The sequence below is a fragment of the Stigmatopora argus genome, chromosome 1, assembly GCF_051989625.1.
Source record: "Stigmatopora argus isolate UIUO_Sarg chromosome 1, RoL_Sarg_1.0, whole genome shotgun sequence".
Classification (NCBI taxonomy): domain Eukaryota; kingdom Metazoa; phylum Chordata; class Actinopteri; order Syngnathiformes; family Syngnathidae; genus Stigmatopora; species Stigmatopora argus.
The window spans coordinates 1563983-1590310 of NC_135387.1; the positions used below are offsets into that span (position 1 = coordinate 1563983).

The window sequence follows — 26328 nt, forward strand, 5'->3', positions numbered from 1 at the left end:
CAGAAATACCATGTGCGATGATTTATCTTAAGGTTTTCCCTTCAAAGTAACACATTTGTACTCCCTATTAAAACCATGAATATGGAGGTGAAAATTGTGAATCAGGGGGTGGCTTATGTTTTAGTTGATCACTCACCCCCCAAAATAAAAAAACATACATCTTGGTCTTCCTTTTTTGATCTTATGGTGCTCCCAGAATTAGACAGTTTTACAGCCAACCTTTCAAATTTTAATTAATTCTTCATACAAGACTACAACATCCGATTTCTATGTGAATCTACTTGTCCTGAGACCAAAAAAAAACTGAGAAAAGAATACTTCATTGTTAAAAATGCAAAATTGATCTAAGCAACCCCTAAAATCCCAATTTTCCATTATCCCAACCCTTAAATTACTAAATTGAATCTCTGACAAAATAGTTAACCCTTTCAGAAACAGTGGTCCTGCCACTGCCAGCCCAAGTTACAGGCTTTGTGTTGTGGTAGATAGTACAGGGAATTTAATCTAACCCCCACTAATTGACGGCAATCCCATTTGTCTAAACTGTGAGGGGATGGTAGTGCTCGAATGATTGTTTAGTTTCTCAGCAGCCAAAGCGTTAAACTATGTGGTCAAAAACATACAAAAATAGTAATGATAAATGAAAGCGGTCAGTTAAATAAAATTTTCAGAGCAAATTAGAAATCTGCCACTTATTTGAATTTGTCTTCTTTTTTTCAATGTATTCCACGAGTCTTAATTTAAAAAAATATATATTTTCTTATTCCCTGTTTTTATAAATATTTCTTGGCCACCTGATGGTGAGTGGTTCACTCAACTCATTTCAGTGTGGGCAAGCGTAGGATTGATTCCTCGGTGGCGCTGTGATTATGAATGCGAATGGTTGGTTGCCTGTCTCTGTGTACTGAAGGAAAGGAACATGTCGAAGCAATGTCAAATAACACATTAAAGTTGTTAACTTCCAAAAGAGCTGTATCTGTTTTCCCAAGCAGGCCAAATCACTGATGGGTGGAGGAGAAGCCATAGAAAACAGGAGGCAGGACACCAATTTCTTTCTCGGAGGAATGCACAATCGGGGAGACCTCTGATGCCCTGGGACAAAGGACACGAGATGATGGACGGGTGACAGGACGGAGGAGGATGGGACTTTCTTTTGTCCTCAAGTGGTATTCAATTCAATTCAATTTAATTTACTTGCAGGAGAAAGAAACTTCCGCATTCTATCTAAGCTCTGCTAGGACTAGGATCGGATAGAATTGCTATTTGACTCCTCTGTCTTGGACAAGACATTGTTTAGATTAGAACACGTTGTCTTTGGAGTCCTTTTTGATCACGTCGGGGTCACCATTTAAAAGGACTTTGTTTTTTAATTCACCTATGGACCCTGCAGTTCCCTGCATATTTGTTTGACACGGGCGGATTGCCACTCTAAAATGCCCCTAGGTATGAGTGTGTGTGCGAGTGGTTGGCTGGCCCCCAATTCAGGGTGTCCCCCACTTTTGCCCATTGCTGGCTGGGATAGGCTCCAGCACCCTGCGCAATCCTTATGAGGTATGGAAAATAAATGAATGGTCAACATCACATGCAAACAAACCAATCAATCACCTTAAACATCATATTGGAAAGTTACTTTTTTGTTTTTATTATCAGCTTTCTCTATGCACAAATGTGTTCTACGTACATTACACATAACAGAACTACAAAGGCAGCATCTCAGTCATATTCTGTTAAACCAAAATGGCTTGGTATGTCTATTCAAACAAGACTGCAGGCGGGTTAAGTTAACAGAATGGTTTGACCAGCTGGTTTATTTTTCTGGTTCAGGGAGCCCACTTGTGTTTACAAGCAATCTACGTACCATCACCAAAAAAATAGTCACTAAGCAGAGCCATCTTGGCTCTGTCGGATGTCTGCTACGCTCTCTGGGATGCGTGCAACCATACCTTCCAGGGACCTACTCAGACAAATCTGGCAACCCAGACGCGATCTAGAAGGGAAAGAGACAAAACACAGGCAAACATTTACATAACTATACTGTCAAATTTGCATAATTGCATTTCTTTGAACATGTCAAAATTGCGACTACAGTTTGTAAACTCAATTTTCAAAAGTGATATGCTGCTGTACCCTAAGCATGTTGCAATATTCAGTAAATTTATAGCATGGTAAAGAAAAACGGGCAAGAATTTTCAGATGCAATTTATCATTGTGTGCTCTTAGCACACATGCATGTTTAAAATTTGCCCATTACCGCATTTACTTGCATCTAAGCCACCCGTGCGTATAAGCCACACCCTTAAAATTGACTTAAAATTGTTGAATTTTACAATTTACCGTGTATCGGCCGCCCCGATTCCCAATTTAAACCTCCATATTCATGGTTTTAATAGGGAGTACAAATGTGTTACTTTGAAGAGAAAATCTTAAGAAAAATCATCACAAGTGGTATTTCTGAGATACTGTATGAATCAAAAGCACATTATTAGGGTCAATATCATGAGGAAGTTATTCATATGCCTGACTTTTTAAATGCAAAATATCAAATTATTCAATTTGAAAAAAGAAATGTCTATTTTGATGAGAAGCTGATGCCTTCTAATTACAGAAATTACAATTTTCTTACCAGAAGTCTAAGAGGTTGTGGCAGCCATATTGCTTCTAATGTCAAAATATCTAAATTCTTACGATGGTTCATATTACTCCAATAGTTGTCACTTTCAAACAAGAAATAAAACAAAAAAAATCGAAGTGGAATTTTGTTTTATTTCAAAATCAAGGCTACTCGCGTCTGGCCAGTCAGAGCATGTTCAGTCATCATTTTTTGTCCGACAAAAGCCGCTTATGAGAGTAAATACGGTAATTGCATATGAGCCTAAAATCTCATTCAAAGATGTAAACCCAGCATAACTAAAATTCAGACTTAGTGTGGTGATGCACCTCTCGTTTAAAAACAAAAACAAAAAAGACAAAAGAGCAGTCTCATCAGAAATAGGTGTATGCACGCCTCATCTGAAGGAAAATAAAGATTTGAATGTTACCAAAAAAAAACACCTCGGCAAAACTTTGTTGTTTCAATGTGCAACACTTATTTGTCAAAAAGCACTTGGGTAGGTGTAGCAGTGTTGACAGACTTGCGTGAACTTCCCGCCGAAATGAGTGGGGTATATTTACGGTGTGATTGGTTGGTCGTAGCCCTGCGATCGGCTGGCCACTGATTCAGGTGTCCCCCGCCTCTGGCCTGGAGTCAGCTAGGATATGCTCCAGCACCCCCCGCAACCCTAATGAGGATAAAGCGGTTCAGAAAATGAGATGAGATGGTTGGTAGTAGAGGTAAGACCGGACCGAAAAAAATCCAGCTCGACCCAGTCTGCGGGTATTAAACCCCGGCCCAAGCCAGGCAAATTAACTTTATTTGCAGGACCGAGCCCGAAGCAAAGCAAAAATGGCATATTTTATTTGTGATGACTCAGGACACCCGAGTCGGGAGGAGACGTGATTTATGATAACAGATAAAAGCCTGTCTTTTGTAACGAAATCGAAGTTAAACAAGACTGTACAAACATTTACATCTTTTATATGTTTGACGATCATCACTTTTGCCAGTGCAGCTGTTTACATGCCTGCTCACTGTCGAGGTGCGAGAACAAAGCTCCACATTGACTACATTCAGTGAAGCCAATGGAAGTTTCTGTCGCGTATCAACAATGAAGCCAACACAAGTTTCTGTCGTGGATCAACAATCAATTTGAAGCTTTTACACACACCACTCTTACCGGTCGGTGCGTGTTTGTCTTTTTAGTTTTCCTGTCTTTAGTTTATCCTTAACTTCTTGCTCCTCCATATTGGGGAAACCAGGTCAAAATAGACGCAGACTTGCAGAGGGGAAGATTATTACGAGGGCGGCGTTCATGTGACGTGCGCAGAGCATGCTCTGGCTCTGCGGCTCCAATTGCAATTACAGTAATACCTCGACATAGGAGTGCCCCGACATACGGGTAAAATTTCAAGCAAATGTTTATCTTGAGATACAAGACAAATTTTTATATACGAGCATACAGCGGACGCGAGAGGCTGCTCATAAGAACATCATGGGCACTCTCTCTCCCCGCAACTCCCTCGTGTAATGTCTCTACGAGCACTGGGCGGAGCGTTGCATTTTTTCAGTGTTTCCCCCCGCTTAGTCAGTGCAGCATGGCTTGATCGTTAAAACGGGAGAAGCAAACTACTTCTCGTTGGCAAGTGGTCGTGCGTTATCCTATTGTGAGGACATTTGTGTGCATCATTTTCTGAATATTTTGAAGAGAAGACAAAAGCAAAAACCCTCAATAGGTTTCTTTTAGCTGCAACTGTAAGTCAGGGTGGAGGCAGGGCAAATAGAGCCGAGAAGGTATAAAAATGTAAAACAAAATTAGAATTAAGTTTTGTGTAAAGTTAGATTAAGCTTATTTTTGAGTGTTTGTATCGTAATTCAAGTTCATTTAAATTTGTTTGTTATGTTACGAGCGCGTGAGAAGACAAAGCAAATTCACAGATGGTGTTTTTATTGAAGCAGTAAAACTTACAAATTCTAGCAACCTTCATTCTCTGTGGGAGAAATAAGAGCCCCCATTATACACATCGTCTGCTGCCATCGACTGTCATAGGCGGCCAATGAACCTTCATTCTCTCTGGGAGAACTTGCAATGTTGAAGATGGGATCCTGGCAGACTTTCTCTACTATTTTGAGAACACTTGGCTAGGTGCTAATTTAAGGGGGGGAAGGCGACGCCGTCCAGATTTTGCTATCCCCTTATGGAATGTGAGAGAAAAGACATTGCTGGGAATACTACGCACAAATAATTCAGTTGAAGGTTGGCACCGCACATTTCAACGTAGAATGTCAGTCTCCCATCCGAATTTATGTCGTCTCATACACAAACTCCAATAAGAGCAGAATGACTGGGAATTAACGATACAACAGGCTTCATGTGGTATTATGCCCTGACACACCCAAAAGAAATACGCAGCTGTTAATGAGCAGTTAAAAAAGTTCTTGGAGGAATATGGAAACCCGGATCGATTCGCGAACAATGTAGAGTACCTGCAAGCCATTGCATACAATTTGTAATAAAAACTCCCATCTGTGAAATCCCCATGTACATAATTAAATCCCCTTGTACATAATTTGTAAGTTCGTATTTGTAATTTTTGTACAGAATTTGTAAGTTTTGCTGCTAGAATTTGTAAGTTTTACTGCTTCAATAAAAACACCATTTGTGAATTTGCTTTGTCTTTTTAATAAATTAATTTTACTTATTGCCTTTTATTTTAATGTCAAAGTTCCGGGCTAAAAGTATACCAATACTTGTATTTGGTTGATAAAAATGACCATCTAAAGCAGGGGTCACCAAACTACGGCCCGCGGGCCGGATACGGCCCGCCGGCACATTTGGACCGGCCCTCTGAACAATACCAGAGACGCTATCGGATTTTTTTTTTATTTTATTTTTTTTTTTGGGGGGATGCGGCCCGCCGGCACATTTGGACCGGCCCTCTGAACAATACCAGAGACGCTATCGGATTTTTTTTCCTATTTGGCCTTGAAGACTGGGATATTTTAATCTTGTGTTTGGTTCATTGCACCCCTGCTGAGCCCACAAATCATCCCAGTGAAGCGGAGCTTCGCATTGCTTCTTTGGTGACACGCGCGGGGAGAGTGTTTCCCTTTGATGCATGCGGGCACGTCCACCGTTGCATGCACGAGCAGTGTTAACGAGACATCTGGACGATCGCAGGTGAGGGCGGAGCCCTGGGACCATCGCGGACTATTCAAGCATATTAAAACTGCAACCTGTTTGAGAACGGAATAATGGCGAAAAAGTTAGGTGAGAGAAAAATTGATTCAGAATGCAGGGTATTTAACCTGGAGTGGACAAACGATTATTTTTTTGTTCAATGCAAAGAAAAGGCTGTTTGTCTCATTTGTCAAGAGACGGTGGCGGTATTCAAAGAATACAATCTTTGCCGACACTATGAATCCCGTCACAAAGACAAGTACGATAGCTTGCAGGCCAAATACGAGCAGACAAACTCTCAAAGCGAAAAAGTGGACTACTATCTCAGCAGAACCAGGCATCCGTTCGGGCCAGCTTTTGGGTTGCTAAATTGATAGCAAGCAGCGGTAAGCCTTTCACTGACGGAGAGTTTGTTAAGAAATGTATGGATACTGTCGCGGAGGAGGTGTGTCCCGAGAAGAAAGATGCATTTAATGCCGTAAGTCTGTCGGTGAGTACAATGACCAGACGCGTTGAAGAAATCGGGAGTAATGTATATGCCCAGCTGCAGCAGAAGACGAAATAATTTGACTTTTTTTCATTAGCACTGGATGAAAGCACGGACGTGCAAGACACAGCGCAACTGCTCATTTTTATTCGTGGAGTTAGCGCAAACTTTGAGATTTGCGAGGATCTGGCAGCCCTCCAAAGTCTCAAAGGGACTACAACGGGAGAGGATATTTTTGACAAAGTGTGCCAAACCATGGAGAAGTTGGACCTGGACTGGTCAAAGCTAGCTAGCATCACGACTGACGGGGCTCCTAGCATGGTGGCCGAAACTCGCGGTCTAATAATGGGACGCATGAACCGGGAGTTGGAAAAAAAGGGTCTCACCGCCCCGCTACGAGTCCACTGCCAAATTCACCACCAAGCACTGTGCTGCAAAATGTTGACGTGGGATTCTGTAATGACGGTTGTGGTGTCGTGCATAAACTTCAGAGCAAAGGGAGAAGATTGTGCATGGCACAACAGAAAGTTAATGTTCCATGGCTTTTTTTTCTATGAAGAACCCAGAGAGAGTTATTTAGTTATTATTTATTTCATAAATAGTGTTACTTATTTCCTGTTTTTTCTGTGAAGAACTCAGAGAGGGTTATTTAGTTATTATTTATTTCATTAATAGTGTTATTATATATTTCCTGACTTTTTTTCTGTAAAGAACCTGGAAAGGGTTATTTGGTTATGTGTGGCTTTCTGGAAAACAATAAAAAAAAATTAAGCTCCCCTACGATCGTCACACTTTTTCTGTTACAAACTGACACCGGCCCCCCATCAGAGAAGGGAAAAGTTATGTGGCCCTCACAAGAAAAAGTTTGGGGACCCCTGATCTAAAGTATTTCAACATTGCAAGTTCTCCCAGAGAGAATGAAGGTTCATTGGACGCCTATGACAGTCGATGGCAGCAGCCGATGTGTTAAATGAGTGCTCTTATTTCTCCCAGAGAGAATGAAGGTTGCTAGAATTTGTAAGATTTACTGCTTCAATAAAAACACCATCTGTGAATTTGCTTTGTCTTCTTTTTAATAAATTGACAGTAGATGGCAGCAGCCGATGTGTTAGATATTAAACTCTAAACTCTCCCTCTCTCTGTCATCATTTGGGCGACCAAACCGCGACCAAAAGTCCGGGCGATCAAAAGTCCGGGCGATCAAACGTTCGGGCGATCAAACGTCCGGGCGACCAAACGTCCAGGTGTCCAAAAGACCAGCGACCAAAAGACCGGCGACCAAACGACCGCACACGTACGCAGCTGGGTATGATGACAATTAGGCTTTTGTCGAGTCCATGATGATGACAAAGCCAATGTCCGATTATTATTATCATTATTGATTTTGTTTTATTGACGTAATGTATATTCGCAAAAATATAAGTCAAAGTATTCAAACATCTACAAATCTGTCCAAGTCCTCATCTTCTGTATCCGATATAAAGAGTTGGCCAACAATGCTGGGTTCCATAATATTGTCAGGGTCAGCGTGTTTGTCGTGGGGTTTCGTTATGGTGATTCCAGCTTTGACGAAAGCTCAAACTACAGTGCTCGCCGGCACTTTAGCCCAGGCATCGACAATCCATTCCAAATCGTCACATAACTCGTACGACTCTGCCTGCCTGTCTTTGTATGGAACCCCTATGTTGGCGGCCATCCGACATTCATCACTCCCAAGTCGTTCGCAAAGCTGTTTAATTGTGTTCGATCCATGGCTTCAGTCCATTCCAAGCGTTCACACCCGCATTCTGTTGTCATTCACGTCAGGCATTTCCTCTGTATAGGTCTAAAGTACTGTTTCTTTGAGTATTGAGTGTTTTTGAGGGTCAAATGCCTTGCCAGTCGCCTGGGATGTTTTGAATGGATTTACCATAATGCTTGGAATACGCGGGGATGCTATTTTTAGGGTGAACGTCCGCTGGGTTGATCGCAATAAGTAGCGTGTCGGCAAGAAATAAAACCAGTCACTCGGGTGGTCAGGGTCATACAAAAAATTGATTTTAGTGCAGAAACAAGGTGCACCGGCCGATTGGGCGCATCGACCATATTAAAGAAAAATTTAGACTTTTAAGTGCGCAAAAAAAATCACCTCCTCCGCAATGCCTTCAAGAGAGGATGCTAACAGCTAGGCTGCCAGCCTGATCTTTTGGCCCCCTGGCCATGCATTCATCTGAAATTTATGGGCCCGATTTCCGATGTGATCGGATCAGGGACGTCCCTAGAAACAAACTACAAAAAGAGAGGTTCCGTTTTACAACACCAGGTGTATCCTTACGTGTCAGTCAGCCCGTACGCCAAGTCCAACATATCCATTTCCTCATCTGTGACAGGGCCGAGTTTTTCGTACACATCGTCGTCAAAGATCAAATGGCAGGTGGAGCATGCTAGCGTGCCCTCACATGCTCCTGTGTAAAAACAAAATATTAGATTATATACAAATGGGTCATCACTTAATATAATGATGTATCAAGCAACTTTGGCCATTTACAAACCAAATCCATCAAAGTCGAGGTCTTCATTAATGACGACATCAAGCAGTGAGTCCCCAGGAGAGCCCCCAACTGTTATCTTCTCACCCTCTCTATTGATAAAGTGGACCATCACCTTGTCTGATCTGTATAGGAAATGAAAATAGTCAAAACTTTACCAGAAATATTTCGAACATTATTCTAAAATCAGAGTCTCTCCTGCATAAATTGACCTTTGAATGAAAACATTTCAGCGTTAAGCAAGTAAACCCTTCAAAGGCATAATATTAATAGTCTTATATATCCCTCGTGCTCCCCAACCTAACCCAAGATGGATGGCTGCAGCCTTGAGTGCACATGACTAAGCTTGTGATGCAAGCTTAAATCAAGGTTCTAACAACCTCCCTTGCAGAACAGAGACAACCTGGCAGTGAACTTGTGAGCGGCCCTTTTTCTCAACCTTGCAATCAATCGCAGCTGCCTTTTCCCAAAACACCTCACAAAACTGTAATAAGGCGTGATGAAGATAGACACTTCAAGCCAATTCCAACAGAGATGGTCTTGCACTCCATGAACTAACGAACACGGTGTTCCCAAAAATCTGACAATGTTTTGTATCCTAATTAGGTCAAATATCAATTTTTAACAACTTGTATGAAGTATAACCAAGGTAAATGTTAACAACAAATTTAATGTTTATTTAATGTTGGTGGGTTTTTTTCAGTGTGAATTATAACCTTCACTAGCAGAAAAATTCATTATGATGCATTATGTAGAGCTGTGGTCAAAAGTTTACATACACTTGTGAAGAACATAATGTCATGGCTCTCTTGAGTTTCCAGTTATTTCTAGAACTCAGATTTTTCTCTAATAGAGTGATTGGAACAGATACTTTGTCAAAAAACATTCATGAAGTTTGGTTCTTTTATGACTATTATGGGTGAACAGAAAGAAATGATCAAATCTGCTGGGTCAAAACTATACATACAGCAGCGCTAATATTTGGTAACATGTCCCTTGGCCATTTTCACTTCAATTAGGCACTTTTGGTAGCCATCCACAAGCTTCTAGTTGAATCTTTGACCACTCCTCTTGACAGAATTGGTGCAGTTCAGTTAAATTTGATGGCTTTCTGACATGGACTTCTTTCATCAGCATTGTCCACAAGTTCCCAATGGGGTTTAAGTCAGGACTTTGGGAAGGACATTCGAAAACCTTAATTCTAGCCTGATTTAGCCATTCCGTTACCACTTTTCATTGTCTTGTTGGAACACCCAACTGCGCCCAAGACCCAATCTTCGGGCTGATAACTTTAGGTTATCTTGAAGAATTTGAAGGTAATCCTCCTTCTTCATTATCCCATTTACCCTCTGTAAAGCACCAGTTCCATTGGAAGCAAAACAGCCCCACAGCATAATACTACCACCACTGTGCTTGACGGTAGGCATGGTGGGTGTACTTGGGGTTAAAGGCCTCACCTTTTCTCTACAAACATATTGCTGGGCATTGTGGCCAAACAGCTCGATTTTTGTTTCATCTGACCACAGAACTTTCCTCCAGAAGGTCTTATCTTTGTCCATGTGATCAGCAGCAAACTTCAGTCGAGCCTTAAGGTGCCGCTTTTGGAGCAAGGGCTTCCTTCTTGCACGGCAGCCTCTCAGTCCATGGAGATGCAAAACACGCTTGACTGTGGACACTGACATCTGTGTTCCAGCAGCTTCTAATTCTTGGCAGATCTGTTTTTTGGTGATTCTCGGTTGAATCTTCACCCACCTGACAAATTTTATCTCAGCAGCAGGTGATAGCTTGCGTTTTCTTCCTGATCGGGGCAGTGACAAAACAGTGCCATGCACTTTATACTTACAAACAATTGTTTGCACTGTTGTGCACAAATGACGCGCACAAATGTCATCACAATACGATAACACGCGACCACTTGCCAGCTTGTCAGGGTGCCTCTTTTCTACAAAATCCGAAAACTCTTGCCACTTCGTTGTAACTTTCCTGGGTGATAATCGAGGCAAATGTCTTGATAAATTCCACCGCGGCTTTCGAATTGGAACTATCTTTTATCCACAATAAATGAAGGCTCTCCATCTCGTCATGAATGTCACTGCGCCGGTGGGAAATTATAGTTAGTCCTTTGGAAGGCCTCTTCTCCTTAATTGCGTCCTTCTTCTTAAGGATGGTGGATATGGTTGACGTATTCCTCTCGTATTGCCGAGCAAGCTCGGTGACACGTACACCACTCTCATATTTTTCAATTATTTCGCGCTTAATGTTGATTGTCAACGGTCGGCTTTTCTTTGCAAAACTCTGCCGATCCATTGTTGTTTACATTGTATGTAAATGTAGTATGTGGGGGAAAAACGGGGGGGGGGGGGTGGAAGGGGATGCTCGTAGATATATTTTACACACGAAAGAGATGCGGCAAGGCAGTGCCAGGCCACCTGGCTTGGTCACATCTCGAAATTTCGATCGTATCTAGGGCGAATTATTCGATCGAAATTTTCATCGTATCTCGAGCATGTCGTAGGTCGAGGTAGCACTGTACTTGTATTGTGGTAGTGATAGTGGGGGTGATCATGTCTGGTCTACATTAACCGCAATATTCGAGTGATCACTGTACATGTACATTCATACTAAAGGACGATGGCCTTTGACGACTTTTAATGTTTCTAAAATGCACAAGACAAACGTCGTCAAAGTGGGCAGGACTCGTGAACACTTTTTCAGGATGTTCATTCCACGAAGTTGGAAAAATTAGTTTCTCCCCCGTTTTTTTCTGATTTGTGCTGTTGCGATGATGGCTGCTTCCTCCTCAGCTGCCTTCTCGTTAAATTCCTCGTGTATTGCCGAGCGTTGCATTTACTCACGCTCTGTTGAGAGCTCATTTACTATGTTTTTCCACAAAATCGGAAAGTTCGTTTCTCCCCCGTTTTTTTTTTCTTATTTGTGCTGTTGAAATGGTGGCTGCTTCCTCCTCAGTTGCCTTATCGTTGAATTCCTCTTGTATTGCCTTTCTTGCATTTACTCATGCGCCTGTTTTGGTGCACATCGACCAACTAACTCATCAATGTACTTATTACTGACCACACGTCCCATCGCCTGCCCCCACGACACGATTTCAGCGACCGAAGGCTACGGGACAGGTCGAAGCACTCGGCCACATCTTCCCCAAGCAGATATAAGTTTAAGCAGACAATGGGTTAAAGAAAATGGACAGTTGTTGAGAGACAGCCAATTAGAACCCAGTATATGGTGGAGTGAGCTTCTAAAGCGAGAATCAGTGCATCCACGACAATATTTTCAAAATAAAATAATGGATAAGGAAAGCATGTTTTTTTTTTTTTTCGTAACTTTGATATTTTTCTTATCTCAGGGCACTCATTTGCATATTAAAAGCTTTCGTAACCTGGAAATTTTGCACCTGGTGGCAATTGTAAGTAGAGGTATGACTGTATCTACACGTGTATGTAACACAAGATTTGCCTAATTTTGAATATATGGCGAGTCTCGCTCCGATACCCAGGAAATGTAATAAGTAGGTGGAAAAAGTCCTACATTCATGTCTTTTGTCCAACCGAATTGAGCAGGGGTAGGAAAACTATTCCACAAAAGGCTGCAGTGGGTGCGGGTTTTCATTACAACCCATAAAGAGGAAACCTTTTCACCTATCTCAGGGATGTCCAAACTATTCCACAAAGGGCCGCAGTGGGTGCGGGTTTTCATTACAACCCATCAAGAGAACACCTTTTCACTAATATGGTGTCCAACAAGTGCAATCAGTGGATTGCAGTCAGGTGCTTCGTGTTTTCTACAGAAATCTCGTTGGTCAGTGTCTGTGCTGGATTGGTTGGAACAAAAACCTGCACCCACAGGGGCCCTCGAGGACCGGTTTGGCCACCCCTGACCTATCTGGAGTCCTAAAAGTGCAATCAGTGGATTGCAGTCAGGTGCTTTTTGTTTTCTACAGAAATCTCATTGGTTAAAGAGTGTCTCCTGGATCGGTTGGAACAAAATCCTGCATCCACAGCAGCCCTCAAGGACTGGTTTGCCCACAACCGGATTAGAGCTATCGGAACATTATAATCTTATAAAAAGGTCATTTCAATGAAGTAGAAAGAAAAATCACAAATCCTTTTTTTTCCTTTTGTGCAGCACCAAAATAATGTTGCAAACACTATATCTTGCATACATAATCTTATACAGCGAATACACCTGGTCACGCAATGCGTTAAATTGAGCTATTCTAGTTGTGATTTGTTGGACATTTACTTTTTTACTGCAAGGTTTGTTCCAAGTGTCAAGATATGTTTTTTATTAATCTTCGTTTTTTTGTCCAAAAATGTGCATTTGCACATGAATGATAATAGGCCAAACCGTTTTAAGTTATTTTTGCAAAATACCCTGCTAAGTGTGGACATGGCCTTTGTGTGCACCAAAACACAAATCACAGTTTGTTTTTGTTTTTTTCAATTGGTAGCTTACTCTTAACACAAAGTGATTAATATAATGTACTCATTTCATAGCTGTCAACCTCGGCCAATTAGTCCCCTTATCAATGATTGTAATTCCTCTTAAGTGATAATAAACCGTACAAATGCTACGCAGCACATACTTACTTACATAGGGTGCACTTAAAAGTCAAAAACTTTCCCCACAGTGGACGAACTAGTGTCCAATTGGTTGGTGCGCCTTTTGTATGCACTAAAATCAAGATACTGTACATGTCGCTGTATGACGCTGACAGCTTGACTGTCTGGGTACATTGCTTGCTGACACGCTGTGTGGAAGTGAAATGCATGTGCGAATATCATGCTTGAAGCATGACAATATTAGCAGTCGACGATGACTTTTTCGTCTGCTACCAGTGAAGGAGACAATCCGGATTAGAGCTGAAATGGGTAAAACAAGAGCAGTTTTTACAAAAAACTGACTTTAAAAAATAAATAAATAAACAATTCCCCTACAAAAGTTATTATATGGCGTACACAATTTGAAATGATCAAAACACATACAATACGGGAAAAACGTATAAATTGATAGGTAGGCCATTTACAAAAAGTAGCATCACATAGCAATGGATATTAACTTATTAACGTCTCACTAACATTCAGAGACAAAAAAATAACCTCACAGGCAGATGCTCTTTGTATGCCATCAAAAACAAGTTATATTATTATATTATACACTGGCAGTCAGTCAAGTGGTGCTAATTTTGTTATTTACTACTTAGCTGAATGAAATTTCTAATGTTTTAATATATGTACTAAAATATTTTTCTCTCCGTATTTTTAATATATCATTTTTGTTGGGACATATCGCTCAACTGGTGTAGTACATCTGCCTTGTTTTTTGAGAATATTACAAAAGTACAATCGCTTGGGAAACGTTTTCGGTCGGCGTAATTCGTCACACAAAATTGGCATGTTTGCGCTGGAAGCGAGTCCAATGACCTACCTCAATGGATGCGATTCCGTGACGAAATTCCTGTGCCTTGTCTGCCTAGAAGCACTACAACTTACTGTCGCCCTCCGTGCATATACACGTAACCCAGCGTGAGCTATTCTTCGGAACGTTGTCAGTAGTGATGCCATTTGGACCAGTTAGAATATGTTTAGTTGTCACTCGTTAAGGCACTTGAAAGGCTTACCACGCGAGACGAGCTTTCACCTATCTTGTGTCCTACCAGTTAGCTAATTACAAGAGCTACCAAAAGTCAGTCAGGGGCGTCACAATGCAAGAGCATTGCGTAACCGACTACTTCCTGCGCCCTGAACAAACATAAAACAACCAAAAGTTTGACCGGAAATGCAAATAAAAAGGTTCAAACAAAAATAAACTCGCTTTCAGGGACGAAATAAAACTTAATGATTATATAAGCGCTAGCTAGCGTCTAAATTCTCAGATAAGAAAAATACGTAAACAGTCAACTTCTGGTAAAGGTATCAGAAATAAGAGTTTTTCCTTCACTTTTTTTGTAGTTTCGGTAGTTTGTAGGTGGTTAAACGCCACATTTACTTGGAAATTATACATTATGAACCCTTTTTACCCAAAACAATCTAACATCTTGATAAATAATTCGTAGCTGTTATAAATGTAACTTTATTTTGAAAATGTAAAGAAGCACATTCATATTTTCGATGGGCACGTGACATGATACACTCACCTTTTCGACAAATGTGGCACAAAACACACGTATATCTTCCGACATTTGTAAACATATATGACGCGAAAAACACACATTCATCAGACGTGTGCGCAAATTGTCTCACTTGCACGGATGACGTGATCTGCATTTGAAATCATCATTTACGGGTGTGAGAATCGTTGAGACTTATCTTGGGCATTAGAGAAACATTCGTAAATGGAACGTGTATTTTGGCATATATATGTATGTATCAGTGGTGGTCCGTGCATTTTCTCAATCCAACCCTCAAAAACTATTTTATGGCTATAAAACCTCTACTGCAGCTACAGCTGCGACACATAAAAAATAATCAATAAAACTGTTGGGGTTATTCGGGGATGTTATTATATGTGCATTTTAAATCATTAATATGTATAGGAGCTTTTATTTTAATTTGGGACCGAGCAAGCTCGAGGCAGCTGGCTTCGAGGAATTTTAATTGTTTTCAGGACTGTTGACTCGGACAGGACACCATGTTCCCGGCCGAGGACTGTTGATCTGAGTTCGCAATGAAGATCTACGAAGGACTCTTAAATTGCTTTGACTTGGATTCCGGCAGATGGCGAGAAATCAAATCAACTTCCGAAAATACTCGCATATTGTTTAAAAATACTGTTGCTCCGTTTTTACCTTATATGGAATTATTATGCTTACTTGTGCAAATTCTTACGCAGTTGTTTTGGTTTCCGATCCGCTCAGGTCACCTTGTATGCTTACTTGTGCAAATTCTTACGCAGGTGTTTTTGGTTTCCGACCTGATATGAAATTGTTGTGGCAGTTGTTTTTTTTACCTTAATGGTGTTATTCGGTTAGCTTATGCAATTGTTTGAATCAGATTACCTTAGATGTTTTGATTATGCGTGACTAAATGGACAGAGGAGGATGCCGTTTCTTCAGAATGTCACAGTGGCGAGGACGAGCCAGGACGATTCTCACTTGCAAGTTTCAAAGCTGGAATATGTCAACGATATCTCTGCTTTTATTAAAGTGTACCTATTAATAATCCTATCAAAATCAATGCACAAAAATGGGGTAAAATCCACTTCCTAGCGACATTTAATGATTACATACAAATACTGGAGCTTTTCAGACATTACTACCGGGCCAGGGGGTGATTTTCCCGGGAAAAGACAGCGATGAACGTCAATGGCGTACCGGCAAACATTGCCCGAAAATGGGGTAAAATCCAGCCGGAAACAGCATTTATTGATTAAATACAAATACTGGAGCTTTTTAGACATCAGAACCGGGCCTGGAGTATCATTTCCCCGGGAAAAAGACAGCGATTAATGTCGATACGTCCATACGCGAAACGGAAAAAAATGCACTAAAGTAGGGTAAAATCCACTTCCTAGCAGTATTTATTGATTAAATACAAATACTGGAGTTTTTTAGACATCAGAACCGGGCCCGGAGTGTAATTTCCCCGGGAAAAAGACAGTGATGAACGTCGGTACGTCCATTTGCGAAACGGCAAAAATTGCACTAAAATGGGGTAAAATCCACTTCCTTGCAGCATTTATTGATTACCGTATCTTCACGACTATATGGCACATCACATTTTTAGCCGCAGTGTCAGTAACGAGTGCTATTCCTGTATTTTAAACACACAAAGGACGCACCGTTTTTTAGACGCATATATGATATATGAATATCGAACCGCAATAGCGCTGGCTACCGGAAGCAGCCCCAGACTCTATTTCCGGTTTCCGGTGCGCAGTGACTGCTGGGATATAGTTCTTGCACGCTACACCCACACGCTAAAACCACATTTTTAAAAAGGCAATGGAAGCAAAACTGAGTTCGGTTGTACTTTATTTAGCCATTTTACAACTTACTCAAGTCATCATCACCCACAAATCCATCAAAGTCCTCATTTTCTGTGTCCGAATTGAACAATTGTCCAAATTAGTCATCGAAAACTCTGAGTTTTATACGTTCGTCCAGGCGGCCACAATCCATTCGCAAATAGTAGCTAGCTAGTAGGTAGCGTAACTATTCCGGGGCTGTGTTCGATGCTTCGCAAGGCTGTGTTGATGCCGAGCGCCAGGCCACAATCCATTCGCAAATAGTAGCTAGCTAGTAGCTAGCGTAACTAGCCCGGGGCTGTGTTCCATGCTTTGCAAGGCACACACACATGTAAGTATGTATGTGTGTATGTGTGTGTGTATATGTATATAATATATATATATATATATATATATATAATATAATATATATTATATTATATATATACATATATATATATATATATATATATATATATATACACATATATATATATATATATATATATATATATATATATATATATATATATATATATATATATATATATATATATATATATAATATCAGTGGCGGGCGATGCATTTTCTGGTAGCGCCTTCAACGTATCAATCCAACCCTCAAAAACTATTTTATGGCTATAAAACCTCTACTGCAGCTACAGCTGCGACACATAAAAATAATCAATAAATTAATGCACAAAAATTGGGTAAAATCCACTTCCTAGCAGCATTTCATGATTAAATACAAATACTGGAGCTTTTCAGACATTAAAACCAGGCCAGGGGGTGATTTTCCCCGGAAAAGACAGCGATGAACGTCAATGGCGTACGGGCAAACATTGCCCGAAAATGGGGTAAAATCCAGCCAAAAACAGCATTTATTGATTAAATACAAATACTTGAGCTTTTTAGACATCAGAACCGGGCCCGGAGTATCATTTCCCCGGTAAAAAGACAGCGATGAACGTCGATACGTCCATACGTGAAATGACAAAAAATGCACTAAAATTAGGTAAAATCCACTTCCTAGCATCATTTATTGATTGAATACAAACACTGGAGCTTTTGAGACATTACAACCAGGCCAGGGGGGTGATTTTTCCCGGGAAAAGACAGCGATGGACGTCAATGGTGAAACGCCAAAAATTAAACTGGGGTAAAATCCACTTCCTAGCAGCATTTTGTGATTAAATACAAACACTGGAGCTTAAATACAAACACTGGAGCTTTTCAGATATCAGAACTTGGCCCACAATTGAAATATTATTTAGGAATATAGCCATATTTGTAATTTTACTCACCAAAAATCCTTTTTACACAATATCCATCCTCCTTTCTTTCTTCCTTCTTTCCTATCGCCATCGAAGTAATGATGAAAGTCGAGCCTGTCCTGTCATATTTCCGGCATAGACCATTTTGAAAATAGCATTAAATCAACACAACAATATACTATTTGCTTGTGGAGCTAAGTTAGCGCGCTGAAAGTGCCACACACCATTTTCCCGGCTGTAACTGGCTTGCTAGCTTCGGAGTTGACCGCCCTTTCTTAATGATGTCCATTTTTTTCTGGAAAAGTCCGTCTGGAAAATAGCTTTGTGAGCAAACAGAATCCATTTGTTTTTGCTTCTGTCGGCCATTGTGGGTGGAGTTTGCGATCTCGGCTGCCTCGGGTACTTCTTTGGCCCGCCTACTAGCCAATCATAGTTTGTGAAAGCAATGACATGTCCCAGCCAGCAAAATGCTAACACCTATGAAAAATCATTGTGGGGTTGCCAACTCGAAATCTGATTGGTTAAAAGCAACAGTCTAGTTTAATGCAGCAGAGCCCGCAAGAACTGATTGTGAAGGCTTTGAGGCAGATCTGATCTGGCAACAAATAATGGCTGAAATGTGATTGGTTAAATGCTTCAATATGAAAACACACATCTGGAAGCAGTGCAACCAGGGGGAAAAGCAATGAAAGGAAGCTAACAGACCATTTGGAATAATAAGTATTGATGGACAAAATATAATATGATTCAGATATTCCTTAGGCCAGCAGAGAAGGCCTTGAAGGCCCTGACGGCCCGCCACTGATACACACGCGCACACACGCATATGTGTATGTGTGTGTGTATATATATACATATATATATATATATATATATATATATATATATATATATATATATACATATATATATATATATACACATATATATATATATATATATATATATATATATATATATATATATATATATATATATATAATAACTGATGCAACTGTGAGACCTTTGTCATTAGCAGCTGCTGTGTCAGCTTTGACCTGGGCAGAGTACACTCAATATGAAAGATTACCAAGATCCAAACGAACATGCTTTCTATTGGCTGCATTGGGATTTACAACCTATGAAGGAGTCTATTTATGATTTAGGATTCCCTGCTTGCATTTGGGAGCCCCTCAGTGTTAGTCTTTGCCACCTGAGGTGAGGAATATGCTCTTTAAATTGTGTCTACTTTAGAGATAGATCTGTTTTTCCCCAGTACTGATTATTAGAAGTCAATAATGACCATGAATACTAAAAATTACAAAACCTTACTTTAGAAAAATACGGCAGTTGTCGATTCACTTCAGTGGAAATAATAAATCTATTCCTTGTTTACCTGAAGGATTGCATTAAATATAGTTTGAGTATGTACTTTACTTTGGTGTTTGCAGGATGCTCAAGTCAGTGCTGGTGGTGCTTCTCCTGACACTATCTGGTAAGAAAACAATACAAAAAATATTGTGGATAGGAAATGACAAGTCTATGGCAAATAGGATTACCTGTATGTGTATTTTGCTTTACAGCAAGCTACCTAGTAGAATTAAAAACCTTTAAAAAACAAAGTATTTATCATGACAATTTCAAAATAAAACACAGGATGCTATGAGGATGTTTGAATTTTTGATATTTTGGATTTTGTAACTTGGAATTTCATTTGTATCCGGGGACATTTTTCTAGAGGCGTTTCCTAAAATGAATATTTTTTATTTAGACATCCGTAACTAAGCAGAGGCAATATGGTAGTAAGAATCAGCACGCTCTGCTCTTTCAGCTTCAGGAGGAAGAACCCAAACTTTATTGAACGCACTTGTATTATATAGCCAGATACAAGCAGGGCGCCTCTGCAATCCTACGTCCTTATTTGGTGAAGACGCACCGCTTTCCTGGGAAGATGTTTACAATATTTGCGGGGGCTTACATAAGCAAGTTATACGAGTCCATTTTAGGGCATTAGACATCGCTTATATTATTCTGCACAACGGTTTCATTTGGGCCTAATTCCTCAATAGCACCACTGTACAGTAGAATGCGATCATATAATCATAGCGTTGACTTCATGAATGGCTGGGCTGAGATTAGTTTTGAGACAGTTGATTTATAACTATTGGCAGTACAGTTGTGGCCCACTTGTCAGAGTAGCATAATCAGTCATTTATTGCAAAAGTCATCTATTACCTGGTAACGTTTATGGAACAACCTTCATTTGGACTAAACTACAAGTTTTTATTTACTTGGAAAGAATTGTGGCTCTCGTTTTGATATATTTCATTCCTGATTGGGACATCTCTTCCAGGGATAAAAGTAACTTCCCATGTTTCTCCCCAGGAGTTCAAGCTGCTCCAATTGCACCCCTGAAAGGATTACCAAAGACCATTATACTCTCTGATGACTCACAGCAGAATAACATCTTCGGACATCTTAATGTCTTTAAACAAGGTATTGAACACTCCAAGGAAGTCTTTGATCACAGCATGGTGCAGGACCACATTGTCAAGATAACCAGGACGATGGGTACATTAGCATTTTAATGAGTAAAGATGCCATGTTTTTCCTCACTTTATCACGAGTCATGATACTTTGTTGAACATAATTTACTTCACCATAAACATGGCCTTGAACCGAATGGCTGCTCATCTGTAGGTTTGGACCAAAACCTTATTGAAGGTCAGACAGAACACTGGCTGGAAGGTGAAGGTACATTGGAAACCAGAGTCAATTATTATTAGAAACTAAACACACATGTTTTCTCCTATGCAAATAAATGTTAAAACTATGTATCCAAATGTCTTTGGTGTCTGCAAAATTGTCTTTCAGTCCCCAATGACGTGACAGCACAGAGAAATGGAGGTGGATGGGTTCGAGTTGAGGAACCCTCTTATCACCTTCCAGATGGCTTCAGACAGGGAACAGAGCCTTTTTCAAAGATTCCAGATGATTTCAGACAGGGAACTGAACCTTCCTTAAAGATTCAGGATAGTTTTAGACAGGGAACAGAACCCTTCATGCAGATCCCAGATGGTTTCAGACAGGGAACTGAACCTTCCTTAAAGATTCAGGATAGTTTTAGACAGGGAACAGAACCCTTCATGCGGATCCCAGATGGTTTCAGACAGGGAACAGAACCCTTCATGCAGATCCCAGATGGTTTCAGACAGGGAACAGAACCCTTCATGCGGATCCCAGATGGTTTCAGACAGGGAACAGAACCCTTCATGCGGATCGCAGATGGTTTCAGACAGGGAACAGAACCCTTCATGCGGATCCCAGATGGTTTCAGACAGGGAACAGAACCCTTCATGCGGATCCCAGATGGTTTCAGACAGGGAACTGAACCAATCATTTCTAGCCCTGAAGGTGTCACTGAGAGGACAGAAGCCTTCATGCCCATCCTGAAAACCTTTAGACAAAGAAATGAACCAGGAGTTTCTATCCTAGATGGTGTCAAACAGGGAACAGACTCCTTCATGCCAATCTCAGATGGTTTCAGACAAGGAACAGAACCCTTCTTAAAGAGGCCAGGTGGTTTCAGACAGGGAACAGAACCCTTCTTAAAGATTCCAGATGGTTTCAGACAAGCAACAGTACCCTTCATGCCAATCCCAGATGGTTTCAGGCATGTAACCAAACCCTTCTTAAAGATTCCAGATGGTTTGAGACAAGGAACCAAACCCTTTTTGCCAACCCCAGGTGGTTTTAGACAAGGCAAAGAAGCCTTCCTGCCAATTCTAGATAGTTTCAGACAGGAAACGGAACCCTCTAGGTCAATTGTTGGTTTCAGAAAGGGACCAGTACCAGTAATTTCTATCCCAGATAGTTATAGGAAGGGAACAGAAATGGTGGTTGAAAAAGAAAAGAGACAGGTATCACAGACATGTAAAGGGGAGGTCATTTATAGAAAGTGCTATGAGTTTAATCCGATGAGATTGGCTTTTAAAGAAGCTCAGGTGACTAAGAATTTTATATAGCCATGCTACTTTAGTTAATTGTATACAAATAAACAGATGCATTTGACGTTTTTTTCTTCAGGCTTTATGCAAGTCTTTTAACCCACAATCTGAGCTGGCATCTATAACTAGCAGGGACCTTCATTCCCGCCTAGTTTCTATGGTTACCAATAGTGGAGAGCAGAGCACACAGTTGACGTGGTTGGGAGCTACAGTTAAGGCAAGTTTCTTTCGTCCATCAGACACTAAATACACAGCCACTGACACACTGAACTAAGTAATTTGGCCTCACTTGTTGGTATATTGGGTATCTTATTACTGCCTTTATTAATGAGGCGTACTGGCCCTGAGTAGCACCCAAGGACAGTTTTATCAGATATGCTATCATAACAACAGTGTTATTGTGACCTTGGTCAAACATTGATCATTGTACAGAGTTCTCAGAAAGTGTATTCGTTTACGTATTTCATACTGGATTCTTACAACATGTACATTCATCCTGCAGAACCAGCAGGCCTCATGGCTCGATGGCTCAGAGATGAATTACAGTGACTGGATGCCGGGTCAGCCCAACATTCACACAGACAAGCCTATCTGTGTGATGTTCAAGATTGGTGAGGATGAAAAGAATATATCTAAACAGGCTTTGTAGTACATCTTGTTTACCAATGTTATGTTAAAACTCATGCCCCTTCGGTTATGCAATAACTATCCATTTTTGCAATACGTTATACAGTATATAAACTTATTTTCCAATAATGAACTACTTTAATTGCATAAGTCTTATCTGGACAATTAAAGAGCAATCAGACATGCTTAGATAACAGCCAGTATTTATCCATTCACAAGGTTCAAAATCATATTTTACAATGAAATTGTTTCACAATTGCCTTTCAGATGAAAGCTGGTGGACGGTCGCTGACTGTGATAAAAAAAAAGCTTCCATATGCTCTTACCCGATTAATGCATAAAATACACAACTTGTTCTTGAAATCATTCAAAATTCTAATGCTGATTAAAATTAATATGCATCCTCCAAATTTTTGTATCGGTCTTCACTCTTTATTAGGGTTCAGACAGAAAGTTAAGTCTAAATCCAGATAACACTTTGATTATCATGTTCCATTTGTGTGTTTACAAAGCAGGTATGTACAGTTTAGGACGTCAAATTAAATCAATTTCTTAACATATGCATGCCTTAAAAGTGAAAAAATTACATCTGGTGGACAGAGATAAAAACCATGCTTTGCTGTGCATTACTTATTTATATTGTATTCATAAATAATCACACATGCACACACACACACACACACACATATATATATATATATATATATATATATATATATATATATATATATATATATATATATATCAGTGGCGGGCCGTCAAGGCCTTCTCTGCTGGACTAAGAAATATCTGAATCATATTATATTTTGTCCATCAATACTTATTATTCAAAATGGTCTGTTTGCTTCCTTTCATTGCTTTTCCCCCTGGTTGCACTGCTTCCAGATGTGTGTTTTCATATTGAAGCATTTAACCAATCACATTTCAGCCATTATTTGTTGCCAGATCAGATCTGCCTTAAAGCCTTCACAATCAGTTCTGCGGGCTCTGCTGCATTAAACTAGACTGTTGCTTTTAACCAATCAGATTTCGAGTTGCAATCCCACAATGCTTTTTCATACGCATTAGCATTTTGCTGGCTGGGATACTTCATTGCTTTCACCAACTATGATTGGCTAGTAGGCGGGCCAAAGCCATAGTGAGGCAGCCAGAGATCGCAAACTCCACCCACAATGGCCAACTCACAGCAAAAACAGAGGCAAAAACAAATGGATTCTGTTGCAGATTTGCTCACAAAGCTATTTTCCAGAAAAAAATGGACATCATTAAGAAAGGGCGGTCAACTCCGAAGCTAGCAAGCCTGTTACAGACGGGAAAATGGTGTGTGCGCGCCACTTTCAGTGCGCTAACTTAGCTGCACAAGCAAATATATTGTTGTGTTGATTTAAAGCCATTTTCAAAACGGACTATGCCGGAAATATGACAGGACAGGCTCGACTTTCATCATTAGCTTCGATGGCGATAGGAAAGGAAGAAAGAAAGGAGGATGGATATTGTGTACAGTTAAAAATAATTTTTGGTGAGTATAATATGGCTATATTCCTGAATAACATTTCAAATGTGGGCCCGGTTCTGATATCTCAAAAGCTCCAGTGTTTGTATTTAATCACTAAATGCTGCTAGGATGTGGATTTTAGCCCAGTTTAATTTTTGCCGTTTCGCCATTGACGTCCATCGCTCTTTTCCCGAGGAAATCACCCCCCTGGCCTGGTTGTAATGTCTCAAAAGCTCCAGTATTTGTATTCAATCAATAAATGCTGCTAAGAAGTGGATTTTACCTAATTTTAGTGCATTTTTTGTCATTTCACGTATGGGCGTATCGACGTTCATCGCTGTCTTTTTACCGGGGAAATGATACTCCGGGCCCGGTTCTGATGCCTAAAAAGCTCCAGTATTTGTATTTAATCAATAAATGCTGTTTTCGGATGGATTTTACCCCATTTTCGGGCAATGTTTGTCCGTACGCCAATGACGTTCATCGCTGTCTTTTCCGGGGAAAATCGCCCCCCTGGCCCGGTTTTAATGTCTGAAAAGCTCCAGTATTTGTATTTAATCATGAAATGCTGCTAGGAAGTGGATTTTACCCAATTTTTGTGCATTAATTTATTGATTATTTTTATGTGTCGCAGCTCTAGCTGCAGTAGAGGTTTTATAGCCAGGTCTTTTTTGCATATCTTTCGTGTATAACAATATCTACAAGCACGGAACGATTAATTCAGACGAGTTTCTCATATGACCAGGAAACGCACAACGCGCGGGCAAAAATAGGGCTTTCTGGGTAATGAAGTATACTTGTGCACACAACACCCATAGGCAATGGCAACTTTTCTCAGAATAAAACTTCATTACCCACAATCAATACGTGGGTAAGCTCAACTATTGTATTTCCTGTTATTCTTTCTAAGGAAAGATGCTCCCACGATCGTTCTTTAAAGACTATTTCTCATTGGCAAGTGGCCGTGCGTTATCCTATTGTGATGACATTTGTATGCGACATTATCGAAATATTTTGAAGGGTAGACAAAAACAAACAACTCTTGATGCGTTCGTTTTGAAGACTTCGGCGTAGCGGCCAGGTGGTGTCAACCCGTAGAACTACGTAAGGTAAAAAAGATTACAACAAATTTAGAATTTAGTTTTGTTTGAAGTTACATTAAACGTTGAGTGTCTGTATATAGTTATCCAAGTTAATTTAAATTTGTTTGTTCGTTTACGAGTGCATTGTTGCCGTGGATAAAGCCCCCCGAACACCCCCCCCCCCCACCTCCGTGTATGCCGCTGTCTCTGCCCTCCGCGAAATGTGTCTAATTTTACTCCTATTAAACACATTATTACTATCAAACCACTCGTTATTTATTACTTTGTCAATATATGGCGAATTATAAGAAATACAACATTTTTTTCAATCCAATATCCTGTTTTTGGTGTTTTTTTCAGAGAGTTGGAACGAATTAATTTGTTTCCCATTCATTTCAATGGGAAACTTCCGCTCGAGTTACGAGAATCTTGTCATACGAGCTCAGTCCCGGAACGGATTAAGCTCGTATCTCAAGGTACCACTGTATATATATATATATATATATATATATATATATATATATATATATATATATATATATATATATATATATATATATATATATATATATATACACACACATTTTTGTGACAGTCACAGAGTATGATGTTAAGATATAACACAATGACTTATTTCACTTACTTCCTCTCAAGAATATCAAAACCATAGAGAAAATCACCCTCGGATAAAGGCACTGTTTGTGGGATGTTCTACAAGTTAATGTCAGAAAAAGAATTACATTAAGTGACTGAATCAGTGTGTTGAAGGGACAGTTTGGCTTATACAGACGCTCCCCAACTTACGAACGAGTTAGGTTCCGAGCGATTGTTCATAAGTTGAATTTGTTTGTAAGTTGATTCAGTGCTATATTTTGTATTATAATTTATGTTTAAGGCCTATATAAGTATATTGAAGGTTTATATAAGTGCATTTGTATGTTTAAGGCTTGTATAAGTGACACACATTGGTTTGTACTGAAAAAACATTTAATAAAATGGAGAGAATATGTACAGTACTGTATAGAGAGATTTATGTATTAGAAACTGGCCGAAAGAAGCGATCTAACGACGATTGCACAGTTTTCTTCTTTTTTTCATCATAAATGATGCGGTAGC

General features: G+C 40.0%; 2 protein-coding genes across 2 annotated transcripts; one reads left to right on the forward strand and one right to left on the reverse strand.

Annotated features, from left to right (window-relative positions):
- Positions 1 to 1618: 1618 nt before the first annotated feature.
- On the reverse strand, positions 1619 to 14683 carry LOC144068571 (adrenodoxin-like). The gene is made up of 4 exons (XM_077593570.1): positions 14232 to 14683; positions 8793 to 8914; positions 8576 to 8705; positions 1619 to 1987 (listed from the first exon to the last, which is right to left on the reverse strand). The coding sequence occupies exons 1-4, from the start codon at positions 14366 to 14368 to the stop codon at positions 1879 to 1881; spliced, it is 498 nt and encodes a 165-aa protein (XP_077449696.1). The 5' UTR covers positions 14369 to 14683; the 3' UTR covers positions 1619 to 1878.
- A 4382-nt stretch (positions 14684 to 19065) lies between these two features.
- On the forward strand, positions 19066 to 22976 carry LOC144074027 (uncharacterized). Its single transcript, XM_077600076.1, has 6 exons — positions 19066 to 19219; positions 19453 to 19496; positions 20387 to 20497; positions 22088 to 22261; positions 22511 to 22619; positions 22903 to 22976. The coding sequence occupies exons 3-6, from the start codon at positions 20447 to 20449 to the stop codon at positions 22974 to 22976; spliced, it is 408 nt and encodes a 135-aa protein (XP_077456202.1). The 5' UTR covers positions 19066 to 19219; positions 19453 to 19496; positions 20387 to 20446.
- The last annotated feature ends 3352 nt before the right edge of the window (positions 22977 to 26328 follow it).